The sequence below is a fragment of the Rhineura floridana genome, chromosome 2 (assembly GCF_030035675.1).
Source record: "Rhineura floridana isolate rRhiFlo1 chromosome 2, rRhiFlo1.hap2, whole genome shotgun sequence".
NCBI lineage: Eukaryota > Metazoa > Chordata > Lepidosauria > Squamata > Rhineuridae > Rhineura > Rhineura floridana.
Window position 1 is genome coordinate 13,748,307 of NC_084481.1, and position 17,152 is coordinate 13,765,458.

Here is a 17,152-nt window from a genome sequence, read left to right on the forward strand (position 1 = left end):
ATCTTCTTAGAAGTAAGTAGAAGTTACAATTTACGTAGATTAGTGCCAAGCCGGACCAACAGAGATAAGAAGTGGAGAAGGCAGTTAAAGAAGTAATGTCTAGGAATGCATCTACTTGGTTAACTGAGGTATTACTGAAATGAATAAATAAGATTATCTGTTTTGACAGGAAGTTGTGGAAAGGGAATACTCAGTTGAGTGTTATCATTATGCTCATTTATACTAGCAAAAGTTCTGTTTATTTCATGCTAATTTCTATAGTAAAGTGATCTTGTTCTATTTCATTATTTTTTACATCTTCAGAAGGTTTGTTTTATTTTTAAACTGTGACCCCTGATAATTATAGTCACCAGTGGGAAAGGCTATTAAGGCTGTACACCTATACACTTGCCTGGGTGTACTGAATTCAGTGGGACTTAGGCCCCATCTCCACCATACATTTAAAACACTGATACCACTTTAACCTGTCATGGCTTCTCCTGAAAGCATCCTGAGAATTGTAGTTTGGAAAGGGTGCTGAAAGTTGTTAGGAGACATCTGTTCCCCTCACAAAGCTGCATTTCCCAGAGTTCCCTAAGGAGAGGAATTGAATCTTAAGCCACACTAGAAATTGTAGCTCTGTGAGAGGAACAGGGATCTTGTAACAACTCTCAGCACCCTTAATGGACTGCAGTTCCCAGGATGCTTTTGGGAAAGCTATGATTGTTTAAAGTTGTATCATAGTGTTTTAAATGTATGGTGCAGATGGAGCTTTACTTATGAATAGATATGCCCAGGATCACTCAGTTAGAATAGGTAGCTTTATGAAGAAGAAAATTGTCATGTGACATTTCTTGGGTGGGGTGGAGATATAAAAATAGATTTCAGTAAATGAAATGCTGAGTAAATAGGCAGACATTTTGTCTGGTTGAAAATATGTCTCCACTTTATTCTGCCAGCCTTTCCTATACATTCCTCACACACACACACACACACACAACTTCCTTGTGTGCATAGTGCCATAGACACTCTTGGTTGCCATAGAAATAATTACACTGGATTAAACTGAAGAAGGATTGAGAAGATCCAAGACCTGGTTTTTGAAGAAAACCGTGTTTTATAATTAGTAAAGGCCCTAAGGACAATTACTCAGAACAAGCATGGGAATAAATAACTTGTGTCTAGTTTCTTTGGTTGGATATTCTGTTTGATAAAGTTTAATATTTAATTCAACATTGCTCAAATAGTTAATGGCCAATTTGAAGACATTCTCAAGATCTCATGCACTTGAAATATGGCCAGAGAATCTACCTAATAACCCATAGCTTTGTTGCTATGTGGTGTAGTGGTTAGAGTGCTGGACTACGACCTGGGAGACCAGGGTTCGAATCCCCACACAGCCATGAAGCTCACTGGGTGACCTTGGGGCAGTCACTGCCTCTCAGCCTCAGAGGAAGGCAATGGTAAACCCCCTCGGAATACCGCTTACCATGAAAACCCTATTCATAGGGTCACCATAAGTCGGAATTGACTTGAAGGCAGTACATTTACATTTTGTATGCCATCTGTCAAGGAGATGGGATGAATTACATTTTTAAATGATGTGGATATGATTACATAAAATCTGTTCCTTACACTAAAAGTGTGAGCTGAGAACAATGGCATGAAAATGACACATCCCTACATCAAGTGCTTTTAATTGAAATGTATGTGTGTGTGGGCGTGTGTGTCTTTGGGTGATGTGCAGTAGTAGATTGGCAAGGATTTCTGACTCCTGATAGATAGTAAAGCTGCAAACTAAAAAAAAAATCCTCTACCACAGCCAGCCTTATGCTACAGCTTTATCTCCAGCCTTTGGGTTGTATTCAATATATTGCTAAGCCACTGGTTCCATTAACAGAAGGATTTTTTCTTGCACGATATAACATTCTCCCCTTCTCCTCTCCCTCTCCACCCCCTCCAAGCCCCCTAATTCTGTTCTGGGTTTCCTCCTAAGCCTCTGGAGCAGGTATCGGGATGGTATAAGACATGCGGGGGGGGAGAGGGGGAAAGCCCCATTGTGTGGTGGCCTCCCAGCTCCAGGGATTCTTGGATGAAACAGAGTATCTAGATCCATTTCAGTCTGGTTTCAGGCCTGGTTATGGGACGGAGACGGCTTTGGTCACCTTGGTGGACAGGGGGAATGTGTCCCTGTTGGTTCTCTTGGACCTCTCAGCGGCTTTCGATACCATCGACCACGGTATTCTTCTGGGTCTCCTTGTGGGGATGGGACTCTGGGGCACTGTTCTGCAGTGGCTCCTTTCCTTCCTGGAGGGACGAACCCAGAAGGTGGTGCTGGGGGATTCCTGTTCGACCCCTAGGCCGCTCGCCTGCGGGGTCCCTCAGGGTTCAGTTTTGTCCCCTATGCTATTTAACATCTACATGAAACTGCTGGGAGAGGTTGTCCGGGTGTTTGGGGTTCGGTGTCATCAATATGCTGATGACGCCCAACTCTATGTCTCCTTTCCACCTACTTCCAAGGAAGCTGTCTCGGTTTTAAACCAGTGCCTGGCATCAGTGGTGGACTGGATGGGGGCGAACAAATTGAAGCTTAATCCAGATAAACAGAGGTGCTCCTGATTAGTCGTAAGGCAAATCAGGGAATAGGGATACAGCTGGTGCTGGATGGGGTTACACTCCCCCTGAAGACACAGGTCTGCAGTTTGGGTGTGCTCCTGGACTCAGCTTTAAACCTGGATTCCCAGGTTTCTGCGGTGGCCAGGAGCGCTTTTGCACAGTTGAGACTAGTGCGTCAACTGCGCCCGTTCCTTGAACCGTTGGACATGGCCATGGTGACACATGCCTTAGTTACATCCCACTTAGATTACTGTAACATGCTCTACGTGGGGCTGCCTCTGAAGACTGTTTGGAAACTTCAGCTGGTTCAACGTGCTGCAGCCAGGTTAACGGGCTGGTTACAGGGACCATACAACTCCCCTGTTGAAAAAGCTCCACTGGTTGCCAGTCTGTTTCCGAACACAATTCAAAGTGCTGGTGATGACCTATAAAGCCCTATACGGCTTAGGCCCAGGCGATTTATCAGACCGTATCTCCCTGTATGAACCTGCCCGGGCCCTGAGATCTTCAGGAGAGGCCCTTCTCTCCATACCCACTTCCTCTCAAGTTCAACTGGTGGGGACGCGGGATAGGGCCTTCTCGGTGGCAGCCCCTAGGCTGTGGAATTCTCTCCCTAGGGATATAAGAATGACCCCCTCCCTGCAGTCCTTCCGGCGTCAAGCAAAGACTTTCCTATTTCAACAAGCTTTTGGTACTGATGGATGCTAAAGTTAGGACTGCCAGGACCTGCACTGCTAATGCCAAATATCCATATTTTAAATTGGCTTTGATTCTCTTTTAGCTATCAGTTTGAATGGTTTTAATATTGGATATAGTTTAATTCTATTTTAATGTAGATTTTGTATGTTTTAATTATATGTGTTTTTATCTGGAAGCCGCCGCAAGTTCCAGTGTTGGAAGGATGGCGGGATATAAATAAAGAATAATAATAATAATAATAATTGTGTTTGTGCTAATCCTTGTACTAGCACAATTATTTAGTTGAATACTGTCCATTGTGTACCTTACCTGTAAAATATTAATATTAATTGTCTATGTTTACCTGAGTGTTTGTGCAGCTCTGCTAGCCAGTTTGAGGGCTTTATGATCTGATTTGCACTTTTCTCCAGTGGGCACTAGGACATCATCAAGTGGGTTGTTATTCTCACCAATCACTTGAAGAGGCAGAAAAAAGTCATAACTCCAGGTTGCTTGTGAGTAATCTCTCCCTTGGAGCCTTAGTTCTTTCTTCTGCCTCACTTTAAAAGGATGCTTTCACTGGTGGTCTTCTGGCCTGATTGTCTTAATTGCCTCAAACTGGCTGGGAGTGTGTGAGTTTGAATTTATGGAGAGGGTGTATGTCTGTCTCTGAGTATGTCTGTATACTGTTTACTGCTGTTTCCTCTGGGACCTTTACTGCTCTTTTAAAAGTTCTTTTAATTAATTCATCACTATTGATTATTTCTAACTAATAATTCACTCTGATTATCTTCTCCAACTGCTATCAACTACCTTTACAAGAATTCATTGCTATCCTGATCCTCATTTTAATTACCTTAAGTGCTAATCAACTGAGTTACCGAATAATTAATTCCTATCTGATTAAACAGTCCCCGCTTGAACTGCTTAGCATAGACTGTAATTCATTGTGATAAATTGCTGGCTTGAAAGTGCATTTTAAAATGACCAAGAATGGGGGAAAAGCAGCAGCTGGCCTCTCCACCGAGACCAAGCAAGGAGAGGCGGGGATGAAAGAAACACTTAAGCATGTGGAGGAAGGCAGCAATGGTGTAAAAAGTAGCAACTGCCATCTTGGGATCTCCAATCTCCTGGTGCAGGTGACACAGCACAGCCCAAGTGGTCCTGTGGTAGTGGAGACATCAGTGGGCTTCTCCCTTGTGCAAATGGGTCCAAACAGCTCCACGGTAGTGGCAATGTTGGTGGGCAGTGAAATTGACCAGAACCAGTGCTCCGGAACAGCAGAAAAAAGTGACAGTTAACAATGGAGGAGCAGCAGGCTCACTTACAGCTCCTACAAGAGGAGGAAGTGTCAGAAGTAGAGCGGGAGCCTAAACTGGTCCTGGACCAGCAGATTCAGATAAATTTTCCCACAAATGGGACATGCTATCAGTTTCTACCTCCATGACAACTAGAAGTGAATTGCAATATACTGAGGCTGCTGCCACTTCTGACCATAGGCTGCTACAGTATCTCAATATTATGTTCTTTGCTGCCCCTTGGTCAAAGCCTGCAAAAAAACCCTGTATCAATGCCTTAGCAGCAAGAGAAGGCATGCATGCGACGCATTGTGGTCAGCTCAATGCACTACAACATAATTATAGTTTAAATCCTATGACACTAGTCCCTCTGCTGCCACCTCTGGGCACAATCTAGTACAACAACAAGAAAATGTGTCATTTAACTCTATTTGTTAGACAATTGATGGAAGCTTTATTGGCAGAGATGACAACAGTACTATTAATCTAACAACATGCCAATAGGTAATGTGGTGATTGGCCAGACGGTTGGTTCTAATAATATACAATCATTGTCACCAGATTATATGACAGGGATTAATTTAAATGCTAATCACAAAGTGCTTCCAATAATGCTCAGACATTGGCAACACACAGAAATATGACATGTGTCCTCAATCAATCAAAATACCCTTAGGGGTCATGGGAGGACAAACCCATTAACCATGAGAGCAATGCATCCATGAGTAGAGGACAGATCAGTGGAGGACAAGAGTCACAGCAGCCTTCCAGAGATGGATGACACATAATGGAGCGAGGATTCAGATGTAGAAGAACAAGTTTCCAAATGGTTATTTCCAGATTTTCACTTCAAACCATTGCTTTCAAAGACAATGGGAGTATTAGAATTAAAGGGGCTGGCTCCCGAGCAGGCCCACACTACATCATCTAGGGTGGCAAGGGTGTTACCAGACCCCCAGCCAACAGAGAAAGTAGCATGAATACCCAACTTAATAAAGAAGCTGATCAAAGTGGAGTGGCAGACACCTTTACAATCCAAGAAGTCACTCTTGTACTTTAACAAATACTATATGCTAGATGTGGAAATGATGGAACAGCTGAACATTCTGGCCATTCATGCACCCATCTCAGCACTAGTGTCAAATCATTTTCTCTTGAGCGATGGGGAGAGCCAACTATGAGATATAATGGAAAGCAAACTAGATTTCACACTTATGAAAGTTCATGAGGCGGCGGCTTTGGCACTATGGGCATCCTGCACAGCATTGGTGTTCACCAGGGTGGCAAAGCTGTAGAATGACAATATCCTTGCAGATCCAAATCAAAATCCAGAACACCTCAAGATAGCAAGGGCAACAGCATTTGTGGCAGATGCATCTATGGATGCATCACAGTTTGCCTCATGTGCAATAGCAGCACAGATAGTAGCAAGATACATTGTATGGCTGTGCTGTTAGGAAGCTGATCTCAGCTCATGCCCAATGTTAGCAACAGATCTATTTGATGGGAAGAAGCTGGTAGGAGATGAGGCACTGAAAGATGCCTTAGTAGAAATGAAGGACGAGAAGAAGGTGATGCTGGATGGAAACCAGAAAAAAGAGGACAAAAACTCATTTTGATGATTTCAGCCATACCAAACCTTTCATCTCTCATGTTTTGGAGGTACGATAAGAATGGTTTGGGACTTCTGATCATACAGACCATCTTGGGGGCATCCAAGTTTCCAGAACAGAACAATCCTAAACACAAAAACAGGTTCTCCAATACCTTAACTGCTAGAGGTGGAAAATACCAGAAAACCTTCTGACATGCCTTCAGGGAGGGTGAAGGCTGATGATATATGGCCACAAATGGGAATCCACAGTGTTGAACAAGTGGGTCAACCAGGTGATACGTTACAAGTACAGAATCCCAGCCCTTACGTCCAGGCTGGTTCCTTGCATCACCATATTGGGGAATTTTTAGATACAAATAGTAAGCAAAATATATTATTTTAGAAATTATAAAGATAATAATATAGCACAGTGGGGAGGACAGCCTGGCTGGGAGTCCAGAGTCTGTGAGTTCAAATCCTCACTCGTGTCTCCTGGGTGTCAAGGGCCAGCTAAAGATCACCCCCACAGTGAGTGGCTCAGGGGTTATGTGCCCTGCCACCTGTGCAGCCATGGGCAAGCTGCATCGTCCCAAGGAGCCCAGTTGCCTCCCAGCTGGCAGTTGTGGACAAGGAAGGAGCTGGCTTGTGCAGCTGTGGCAAGCTGAGCAGGCCCAGCCAGCTGGGGAGGACTAGCCTCAGAGGGAGGCAATGGAAAAACCCCTCTGAATACCGCTTACCATGAAATCCCTATTCATAGGGTTACCATAAGTCGGGATCGTCTTGAAGGAAGTCCATTTCCATTTTTCAATTTTATAAAGGAGAAGCAGGCCAGAGAAGTAATCCTGTCCTTGGTACTGACATCTCTGCCTGTTACATGTAGTCATGGTAACTGGTATGCATGGTACAGCTTGGCTCAAGTAGATAAGATAAACAGAACAGAACACTGGTACAGGACATCTCTATGCTCTCCAAGGCCTGAGAAGGATTAGTACTGGAATGTATTAGCTCATAGTAGAAATGTGCTGATATGAGAATTATTTCACATTACCCAATTGGCTAGAAAATAATGTAGACAGTGTAAGTAATGCTTATGTGTAACTCCCTGATTGGGATATGCTAATATCTTTGTCCTGGAATGTATAAAAAACCCAGGCAAGCAGTGCCATGTTGCAGAGCTCCACCAAACATCAAAGGTGACTGACCGTGCGTACGCTCATTACCAATAAAGGCCTATCTGCTGCATGCCTGTGTCTTCAATACCTCAAGGACCCCCGGTCCATTGGACCCCAACATTCCCTATTAACCACTCCTAAAGAGTCAGAAGAGACAAAATCTGATGACAGCAGCAATAAAACACCTTCTTCAGATTGCAGCAATAGAACACGTGCCATCAGAAGAGAGTTTCTGAGATGTCTACTCACTGCTGTTTATCATTCTGAAGAAAGGGAGTGCACAGAGATCTGTATTGGTCTTGAAATACCTAAACAAGTATGTAACATATTGCAGATTCAGAATGGAAATGTTGGTAGCTCCATCCGGGAGGCACTTCAACCTCGGGATTATATGGCTTCCATAGATCTGACAGAAGCATATCTACACATCTGCATACATCTGGAACTGCAATGGTTCCTGTGCTTCAGTTATGCAGAACAACACTTCCAGTACAAGGCAATGCTGTTTGGGCTAGCATTAGCTCCACGGGTCTTCACAAGAATAATGGTAACACTGGTAGCACACCCGCACAAAGAAGGAATACATCTCTGTTGGTATCTAGATGACATATTGATGCTGTCACCAGTCTCAGCTTGCTAAGGTGAAAAATGACCAGTCTCAGTCACAGTCTGCTGGGTTGACAGAATGCTTTCAAAGCAGCAGTGACCAGTGGATCCCATCCTTACCCATGGGCAGAAGGCATGGACACACTAAATTGTCCATGGCCCTGGGTCTAATGTACACATTTCTGCCTATACCCCTACTAGCATGAGGTACTCAAGGTACGGCAAGGGAAAGCATCAGTAGTTCTGATAGCATCATTTTGGCCTAGACCATGGTCCTTGGAGATTGTTAACTGGCAGTGGAACCACTGTGGACAACATGCAAACATCTGCTGACATGGGGCCACTTGTACCATCCAGATCCAGAATGGTGAAGGTTAACTGCCTGGAAGTTGAGTGGCAACGTCTGCTGAAGGCAGATCTGCTTCCAGAGGCAGTGGCAACAATGCTGGCTTCAAGAACATCTTCCACACTCCACATCTATCAGAGCACTTGGGAAAAGTTCAACACTTGGTCCACCAAGAGAAATGTATGGGCTGCCAAAGCAGGACTGACAGGTGCTGGATTACCTACAGGATGGCTTCAAGATGGGACTAAAACCAAACACATTAAGAGGGCAGGCATCTGCACTTACATGAGTATCATCCGTATCTTCCTCATGGTCAGTAGGGTCTCATCCTTATCTGAAGCAGTTTCTGAAGGGAGCAGTGCTGTCCAGTCCACCTGTTCAACATCAGTTCCCACTGTGGAGCCTACTCACTATACTGACAGCATTACAGAACCGCCCCTTAGAACTTCTAAAGAATGTTTCACACTGACAATTGTCTTACAACATTCTCTTTCTGGTAGCCATTACATCAGCAAGAGAAGTCTCTGAACTCAGACCCCTTTCTGTCTCTAAGAATTTATGCAATATTCCACAAAGATCGAGTAGTACTGTGCACAGACCCAGCCTTTGTACCAAAGGTCAACTTGGCCTTCCATCTACCAACAGGAGTCAGTCCTACCAACCTTTTGTCCCAATCCAAACCATCCCTCTGAGCGTGCATGGCACTTCCTAGATGTTTGCAGAGCTCTGAAAGTATACATTGCTGGAACGTGACCAATTCATAATACAGAGTCCTTGTTCATATCTTTCCACATTCTCTGTGTGAGTTAGGCGGTATCCTTAGCAACTTTGTCCAGATGGATCAGGAACTATATTTCCTTAGCTTACACAGAACGCCTCCAATGGGTATAATGGGTCACTCAACAAGATGAGCAGCAGTGTGGCATTGGCCACCAATACACCTCTGCAAGAGGCTTGCTGGGTAGCCACATGATCTAACCCATGTGCATTCATGAAATGCTATAAGACAGATACAAGATAGCCTGTGGAGGCTGTGTTCAGGAGATAAGTCCTCCAACAGGTTCTACTGAGCCAATAATCAGTCAGCCGTGTCCATAAGAAAGGTTTGGCTTAAGAATATCCCACTTGGTGTCCTAGTGCCTACTGGAGAACATACCACTGGTACTCACCTAAAAGGTGTTTCTACAGGGGCGCTAGGCCACCATCAAGGCTTGCCCTTGGCTGGCTTATACCCTCATATAGCATATTTTAGTGGAGGGATTACATTCCAAGAATTCTGGAGAGTGTTATGTCACTGTAATTAATATCTGTACTAACACTTACCTATGTATGAATGTGTGAATGCTTTGCATCTAAGTGAAGCTTGTCCAGAAGGTAATCTGAGGCTCCAAGGGAGGGATTATCCACAAACAATCTAGAGCTGTGATTTTTTTCCGCTGGCCTGTTCATGTGATAGGTAGCGTCAGCAGAGCTTGGAAGTAACTCGTTAGAAATAACGAGTTACTTGTATTTCCTTACTAGCTGCAAATGTAACTTTTTTGCATTACATTTGGACGTTACTGGGGGGGGAAAGCAGGGGAAATCATCTGCTGCTACGATTGGTGGAATGGTGGAGGAAAGACATGTGCCTCAAACTGGGCTTCTGCGCGGTTTAGCTCTTCCCTCGTGCTCTATGTTAGGAGGCATGAGGGAGGAAGTGGAGAGCCAGACAGCGCTGGAGGGCAAGGAGGAAGAGAAGGCAGAAGCAGCAGAATGGAGGTGAAGAGCCGTGGAGGTGAGTGTATGTGTTACCCTGCACCCTCTCTGCTTGCCCTTGCACCCCCTCTGCACCCATCCACTTGCCCTTGCACCCCCTCTGCTTGCCCTTGCACCCCTCTGCATCCCCTCAGCTTGTCCTTGCACCCTCTCTGCAACCCCTCAGCTTGCCCTTGCACCCCCGGCATCCCCTCCGTGTGCCCTTGCACCCCCTCTGCAACCCCTCTGCAACTCCTCCGCTTGCCCTTGCACCCCCTCCGCTTGCCCTTGCACCCCCTCTGCATCCCCTCCGCTTGCCCTTGCCCCCCCTGCATCCCCTCTGCTTGCCCTTGCCCCCCCTCTGCACCCCTCCGCTTGCCCTTGCCCCTCCTCCGCTTGCCCTTGCACCCCCCTCTGCATCCTCTCCGCTTGCCCTTGCACCCACTCTGCATCCCCTCCGCTTGCCCTTGCATCCCCTCAGCTTGTCCTTGCACTCTCTCTGCATCCCCTCTGCTTGCCCTTGCACCCCCTGCATCCCCTCCACTTGCCCTTGCCCCCCTCTGCACCCCTCCGCTTGCCCTTGCAACCCCTCTGCAACCCCTCCGCTTGCCCTTGCCCCCCTCCGCTTGCCCTTGCACCCCCCTCTGCATCCCCTCTGCTTGCCCTTGCACCCACTCTGTATCCCCTCCGCTTGCCCTTGCATCCCCTCCGCTTGTCCTTGCACCCTCTCTGTAACCCCTCAGCTTGCCCTTGCACCCCCTGCATCCCCTCCGCTTGCCCTTGCACCCCCTCTGCACCCCTCCGTTTGTCCTTGCACCCTCTGCACCCCTCCACTTGCCCTTGCACCCCCTCTGCACCCCCTCCACTTGTCCTTGCACCCCTCTGCATCCCTCCTCTTGTCCTGGCACCCCTCTGCACCCCCTCCGGTTGTCCTTGCACCCCCTCTGCATCCCCTCAGCTTGTCCTTGCACCGTCTCTGCAACCCCTCAGCTTGCCCTTGCACCCCCTGCATCCCCTGCGCTTGCCCTTACACCCCCTCTGCACCCCTCTGTTTGTCCTTGCACCCCTCTGCACCCCTCCACTTGCCCTTGCACCCCCTCCGCTTGCCCTTGCACCCCCTCCGCTTGTCCTTGCACCCCCTCTGCACCCCCTCTGCACCCCCTCTGCTTGTCCCTGCACCCCTCTGCATCCCTCCTCTTGTCCTGGCACCCCTCTGCACCCCCTCCAGTTGTCCTTGCACCCCCTCTGCATCCCCTCAGCTTGTCCTTGCACCCTCTCTGCAACCCCTCAGCTTGCCCTTGCACCCCCTGCATCCCCTCCGCTTGCCCTTGCACCACTCTGCACCCCCTCCGCTTGCCCCTGCACCCCCTCTGCACCCCTTGCACCCCCTCTGCACCCCCTCCGCTTGCCCTTGCACCTCCTCTGCACCCCCTATGCTTGCCCTTGCACCCCCTTTGCACCCCTCCACTTGCCCTTGCATCCCCTCTGCATCCCCTCCGCTTGTCCTTGCACCCTCTCTCCAACACCTCAGCTTGCCCTTGCACCCCCTGCATCCCCTCCGCTTGCCCTTGCACCCCCTCTGCAATCCCTCTGCAACTCCTCCGCTTGCCCTTGCATCCCCTCTGCTTGCCCTTGCACCCCCTCTGCATCCCCTCTGCTTGCCCTTGCACCCCCTCTGCATCCCCTCTGCTTGCCCTTGCACCCCCTCTGCATCCCCTCTGCTTGCCCTTGCACCCCCTCTGCATCCCCTCAGCTTGTCCTTGCACCCTCTCTGCAACACCTCCGCTTGCCCTTGCACCCCCTGCATCCCCTCCGCTTGCCCTTGCCCCCCCTCTGCACCCCTCCGCTTGCCCTTGCCCCCCCTCTGCACCCCTCCGCTTGCCCTTGCCCCCCCTCTGCAACCCCTCCGCTTGCCCTTGCCCCCCCTCCGCTTGCCCTTGCACCCCCTTCTGCATCCCCTCCGCTTGCCCTTGCACCCCCTCTGCATCCCCTCCGCTTGCCCTTGCACCCACTCTGCATCCCCTCTGCTTGCCCTTGCACCCCCTCCGCTTGTCCTTGCACCCCCTGTGCACCCCCTCCGCTTGTCCTTGCACCCCTCTGCATCCCTCCTCTTGTCCTGGCACCCCTCTGCACCCCCTCTGCTTGTCCTGGCACCCCCTCTGCATCCCCTCCATGGCACCCCCTGCTCTTGCCTGTCCCCCTGTGCCTGTGCCCCCCCTTGCACCTGCCGCGAGGTTGCAGGAGCGTCCCAGCGGCTTGAGATCCTGTACCTCTCTCTGTGTGTATCTGGGGGCCAAGGTGCCCGATCCCCTGCAAAGTAATTCCTCTACACACAGTACTTGTGCCTGACGTGGCTGCCACCTCCCCCTCATGCCCGCTGCGAGGTTGCAGGAGCATCCTACTGCCGCCACCACTCATCCCCCCCCCCGAGTTTTACCTGAGAAGTTTTCTCATGTGGCTCTCCCTCTCTCTGGAATATTGTTGGAGTTTTGAGTCTGTTTTTAGTTTTTTGTCAGTCTCTTTTATTCCCAGACTGACAAAAACTATTGGGAACTGGTAAGAGACTAGGAGGTAGGTGCAGTCTCACACTTCTGTTTGTATGTTTTGCTTCAGTTATGTGCCTCTCATAGAGCGACTTTCACTAGGCAGCAAGAGATGACTACCCCAAGCAACTAATTTGGGGCACCATGCAACAAATTATTAGCTATTTTAATTTTTGGTTGTTGTCAGGAAGAGGTACTTGTGAGATTTTCTGCCTCAAATGCCAACATAACTTTTCAAGCTATGGTACTATGACCTTGACTTGGGGGCAGGGCACCATTTGCTCTTCTGCTTCAAGTAGCAAAATGTCTTGGGCTGCACCTGCTTGCAGTCATTTCATATACTGGACAACTAACATGGCTTTTTGGTGAAGGGCAAGAGAGAATAAGAGTGTTATCTCAAAAACAGTTGTGCTTGAGGAAAAGATGGCAAACATATGTAGAACTGAACTTTTCTGCAGTAATATAGACATTTGCATAGGGTATTTTTTTCTACTCATGGAATATTAAATCTTTAAGTCCTAAATCCTTTGTCATCCCCTCCCCCTTGTGCACACCCTTTACACTGTCTTTCTCCCTATGCATGTAGGTCAAAATGACAACTGGTGTAGTTTGGGAATTAACAGAATGAGAGCTGAATTATAACTCAAAAAAGAACTTCCCTGCTAGTGTCTGCTACTGATGTGGGGGGCATTTTGTTAGAGAGAAGTGATGAGAGGGGGTAATTTGCTGCTGAAACTTTTGATCTGCAACCCCTTCCCTGGCCACTTTCCCCTAGCTAATGGAGGTCAATAAGGAAAAATATGGGGCATTGCACTGGTAAAGTGGCAGGCATGGAAAACAGCCCCTTCCATCTATCTCCTGCTTCACCTCCCCAAATGCACCCCAGCAAATGCTTTGCACATTGACAGCACACATTGAGTTGGTTTTCTGGTATTTGCTGCTGGAAGTGTAGTTCCATGCTGGGTGCAGCTGGGACCTTCTGAGTTCGTATCTTACCACAGCCATGAACTCGCTTGATGACTTTTTGGCCACACCCAAGCCAGACATTTATTCCACTTTAAACAGTCATGACTTCCCCCAAAGAACCTGGCAAGTGTAGTTTGTGACGGGTGCTGAATTTTATTAGGAGACTCCTATTCTCCTGACAGAGCTCCATTGTCCAGAGTGGTTTAACAGTCAGCCCCTCTTCTCAGACAATTCTGTTCTGTGAGGGGAATTGGGGTCTCCTAACAACTCTCAGGACCCTTCACAAATTACACTTCCTAGCATTCTGGGAAATCATGACTGTTTAAAGTGGAATAAATGTCTGGTGTGGATGTAGCCTTAGTGAGTCATTTTTCTTTCCAGCCTGCCGATCAATCATATGGACATTCAAAAAATCTGGACTATTATAAAAGAATTTTATTTGAAACACCTTTCAACACTCGAAAAAGGACTATCAGTCATTAGAGCAGTATGACAATGGAACCAATTACCTAGGGAAGTGGTGGGCTCTCCAACATTGGAAGCATTCAAGAGGCAGCTGGACAGCCACCTGTCAGGTGTGCTTTAACTTGGATTCCTGCATTGAGCAGGGGTGTGGACTCGATGACCTTATAGGTTCCTTCCAACTCTATAATTTTCTGTTAGCTGAGACATCTCGCTCGCTCGCTCGCTCACACAGCCACTGAGCATTCCATAACACAGCATGCTCAGTACTCATTTGGGCTGTTTGGGGAGTCATCCCCTTTCTGTTTTCTCTCTCACTTTTTTGTATTCTACAACACTTGGGGTTCCCTCTTGCCCACTAATACTCCTTATTATGTGTGGTATGGATGGTGATACCATGGCTACATAAGCAACAACACTTCCAGCCTGAGCTTCAGAAATAGAGGGAATGACACTCTGACCAGTTTAAGTGGTTAGTGTTTAAATCTGATTGGAAACTGTTCAATTTGATACAAGGTGGCTATTAAGCATGACCTAAAAGCTGCAATTCCAAGCATACTTACTTGGAAGTAGTTTCCATAGCAGTAAATAGGATTTACTTCTGGGAGTATAGAATCAATCCATAAGAGTCTCCCAGTAGACACCATACATGTAAGCACATGGCTTTTCCCCAAGAATCTTGGGGACTGTAGTTTACTCCTCACAGAGCTATAATTCCCAGCACCCGTAACAAACTACAGTTCCCAGGATTCTTTTTTGGGGTGGTGGTGGAAATGTGCTTTAAATCTGTCATGTGTATGCAACTTTGGTGAGATAATAGCTGAAGGTAATCAGCCCAAAATGATAACAAATAATTTCAGTAGGCATTCCCAAAAGACATTCAAACAGTGGGTAAAAAAAAGTGAGAATTACAGAGGCAAACAAAGAATGCAGTTAAGCAATAAAGTAATCCAAGAGAGAGGAGACACCTTTGTCTCTGCTCTCTCCCTCCTGAGCCATGAGGGCAACTCCCAAACCTGGGTGTTGCGCCTCCAAGTTAGTTAGTTAGAACTAGATATGCCTTTCCTATCTACTATGTATTTCTATAAATAAAATAGCTTTTCTTATTTTACTAAGTTTTAAGTCTCAGTGATTTCAGTGCAGGGTAAAAGCCTGCCACTTAGGTAAACGCACACATTGGCACACACACATCTCAGACTGTTGACAATCTCTGCTAATATCTATACAAATTTACATAACATGCATCACCTGAACTCACATGATCTAGAGTTACCTTAGATCTTGCAACATTTGCAAATGAGAAGCAATAGGGTTTTATATTAGTTCTGATTCTCTATTGGGCTATCATAGGGTATGCGTTTTTTGCCTTTTCTATGGCAAAAACTCCAACTTCAGTGGAATTTACGTGATGTGTTCTAATCATTTGAATTTGGCTAATGAATACTTTATTCTTTCATCAGAACTTTAGCAGTAGTACTAAAATACTAATAAAAAAGGGAAAGAGAAAAAATACTTTACATACAGTATTCAGCTGTATTGCTAATTATAGATATAGATATAAAGGATAAACGGCATTTTGTCAAAAGTATTTTTGTCTACATTTTATACCTCCCCCTTGGTTTTCCAAGCTTGGCATGGAATGCTTCTCATATAGAATTAATTTGAAATGCTGCATTATCATAATCATCATCTTCAAAATAAAAAATAAATGTACTGCCTTCAAGTTGATTCCGACTTATGGTGACCCTATGAATAGGGTTTTCATGAGAGGCAGTGACTGGCCCAAGGCCACCCAGTGAGCTTCATGGCTATGTGGGGATTCGAACCCTTCTACTACCCCCTGTGTGTGTGTTTTTATTTTTAATGTTGTTTTAGGCTACTTAGATGTGAAGCAGCCAAGGCTAGCACTTTGTAGGCGTTTTTTAAAAAAAGTAACTGAAATGTAATTGTAGTGATTACTTTTGAGAAAAGTAATCAGTTACTTTCAGAGCAATTGCAATTGTAACTGTAATTACTACTTTTTTGGCCAAGTAATTGTAACTGTAATTTATTACTTTTTAAAAGTAATCTTCCAAGCTCTGAGGGTCAGCAACCCACTTGATGGTGTCCTAATGCCCCCTTAGAAACAGCTTTCAGGTGAGTACCAATGGTACATCTATGCAGATTATGCCAGTCAGTGGCTTAGGGTGAAAAAGCAACTATTTTGCACTATTTAGCCACTGTTTATTTGGCTGTGGTTGGTTGACCTGGAGATTGTAGCAAAAAACAGAATAGGTAGTATGCTTCTGAAAACCAGTTGCTGGAAATCACAGAAGGGGAGAGTGCTTTTGCACTCAGGCTCTGCTTGCTGGCTTCCAATGGCCGTCAGGTTGACCACTGTGAGAACAGGATGATGGACTAGATGGGACACAAATTCAGCACTGCCCACCATTTGCAGTACAGGAATAATAATACTGACCTACATTACAGGGTTGTTGTAAGGATCACAAAATCATGCATTGAGAGTGTAGAACACTGAACACATGCAAAGTATTATTATGACAGAACAAAGTTGTGCCCTACTAGCATATTATTGGCAAAGTATCTGATGAAAACAAACAAAATGTCTTGTAGACCTCTTACTACCAGAGCACAGTGTAAAGGTAAAAAAGGTAAGACAATCCCATGTTTTGTGCATTCCTGAGTATGTTTGATCCATGCAATTTGTTTTCTTACAGTGATGAACAAATGCAAGGAGCAGCCCTAGGCCGCAAAGATTTCTGGCGAAAGATGTTTAAATCGCAGAGTGCAGCGAGTGATACTAGCAGCCAGTCTGAGCAGGATACCTCAGAATGCACAACTGCACACTCAGGGACAACCACTGAGAGGCGCTCACGCTCGCGCTCACGAAGGATCTCACTCCGAAAAAAACTCAAACTCCCCTTAGGTAAATGTATGCCTCTTTACATTATATTATTATATAACAATATTTTCATATTTCTCCATGTGTCAGCACACAGATATTTTGGGAGCAAGTTTCTGTTCAGATTTCAATGGTACCTGAAGCATATATATTATTCAGTCTTCCTCCATATTTATTACTATCCTTTTCAACCAAAAGCTCAGGATTTTTTTCTCTTTCATATAAGAGAAATTCAATTTCTAGATTTTAAAGTTTG

At 46.2% G+C, this 17,152-nt stretch overlaps 1 protein-coding gene across 1 annotated transcript in view; it reads left to right on the forward strand.

The window, feature by feature from the left end:
- The window catches only part of UNC80 (unc-80 homolog, NALCN channel complex subunit), a 341,822-nt gene that overhangs the window by 87,966 nt on the left and 236,704 nt on the right, over window positions 1-17,152 (forward strand). Inside the window, exon 19 of the mRNA XM_061607866.1 lies at window positions 16,712-16,920. Within this exon, the coding sequence (XP_061463850.1) occupies window positions 16,712-16,920 (209 nt within the window). The remainder of the gene's footprint in view (window positions 1-16,711; window positions 16,921-17,152) is intronic.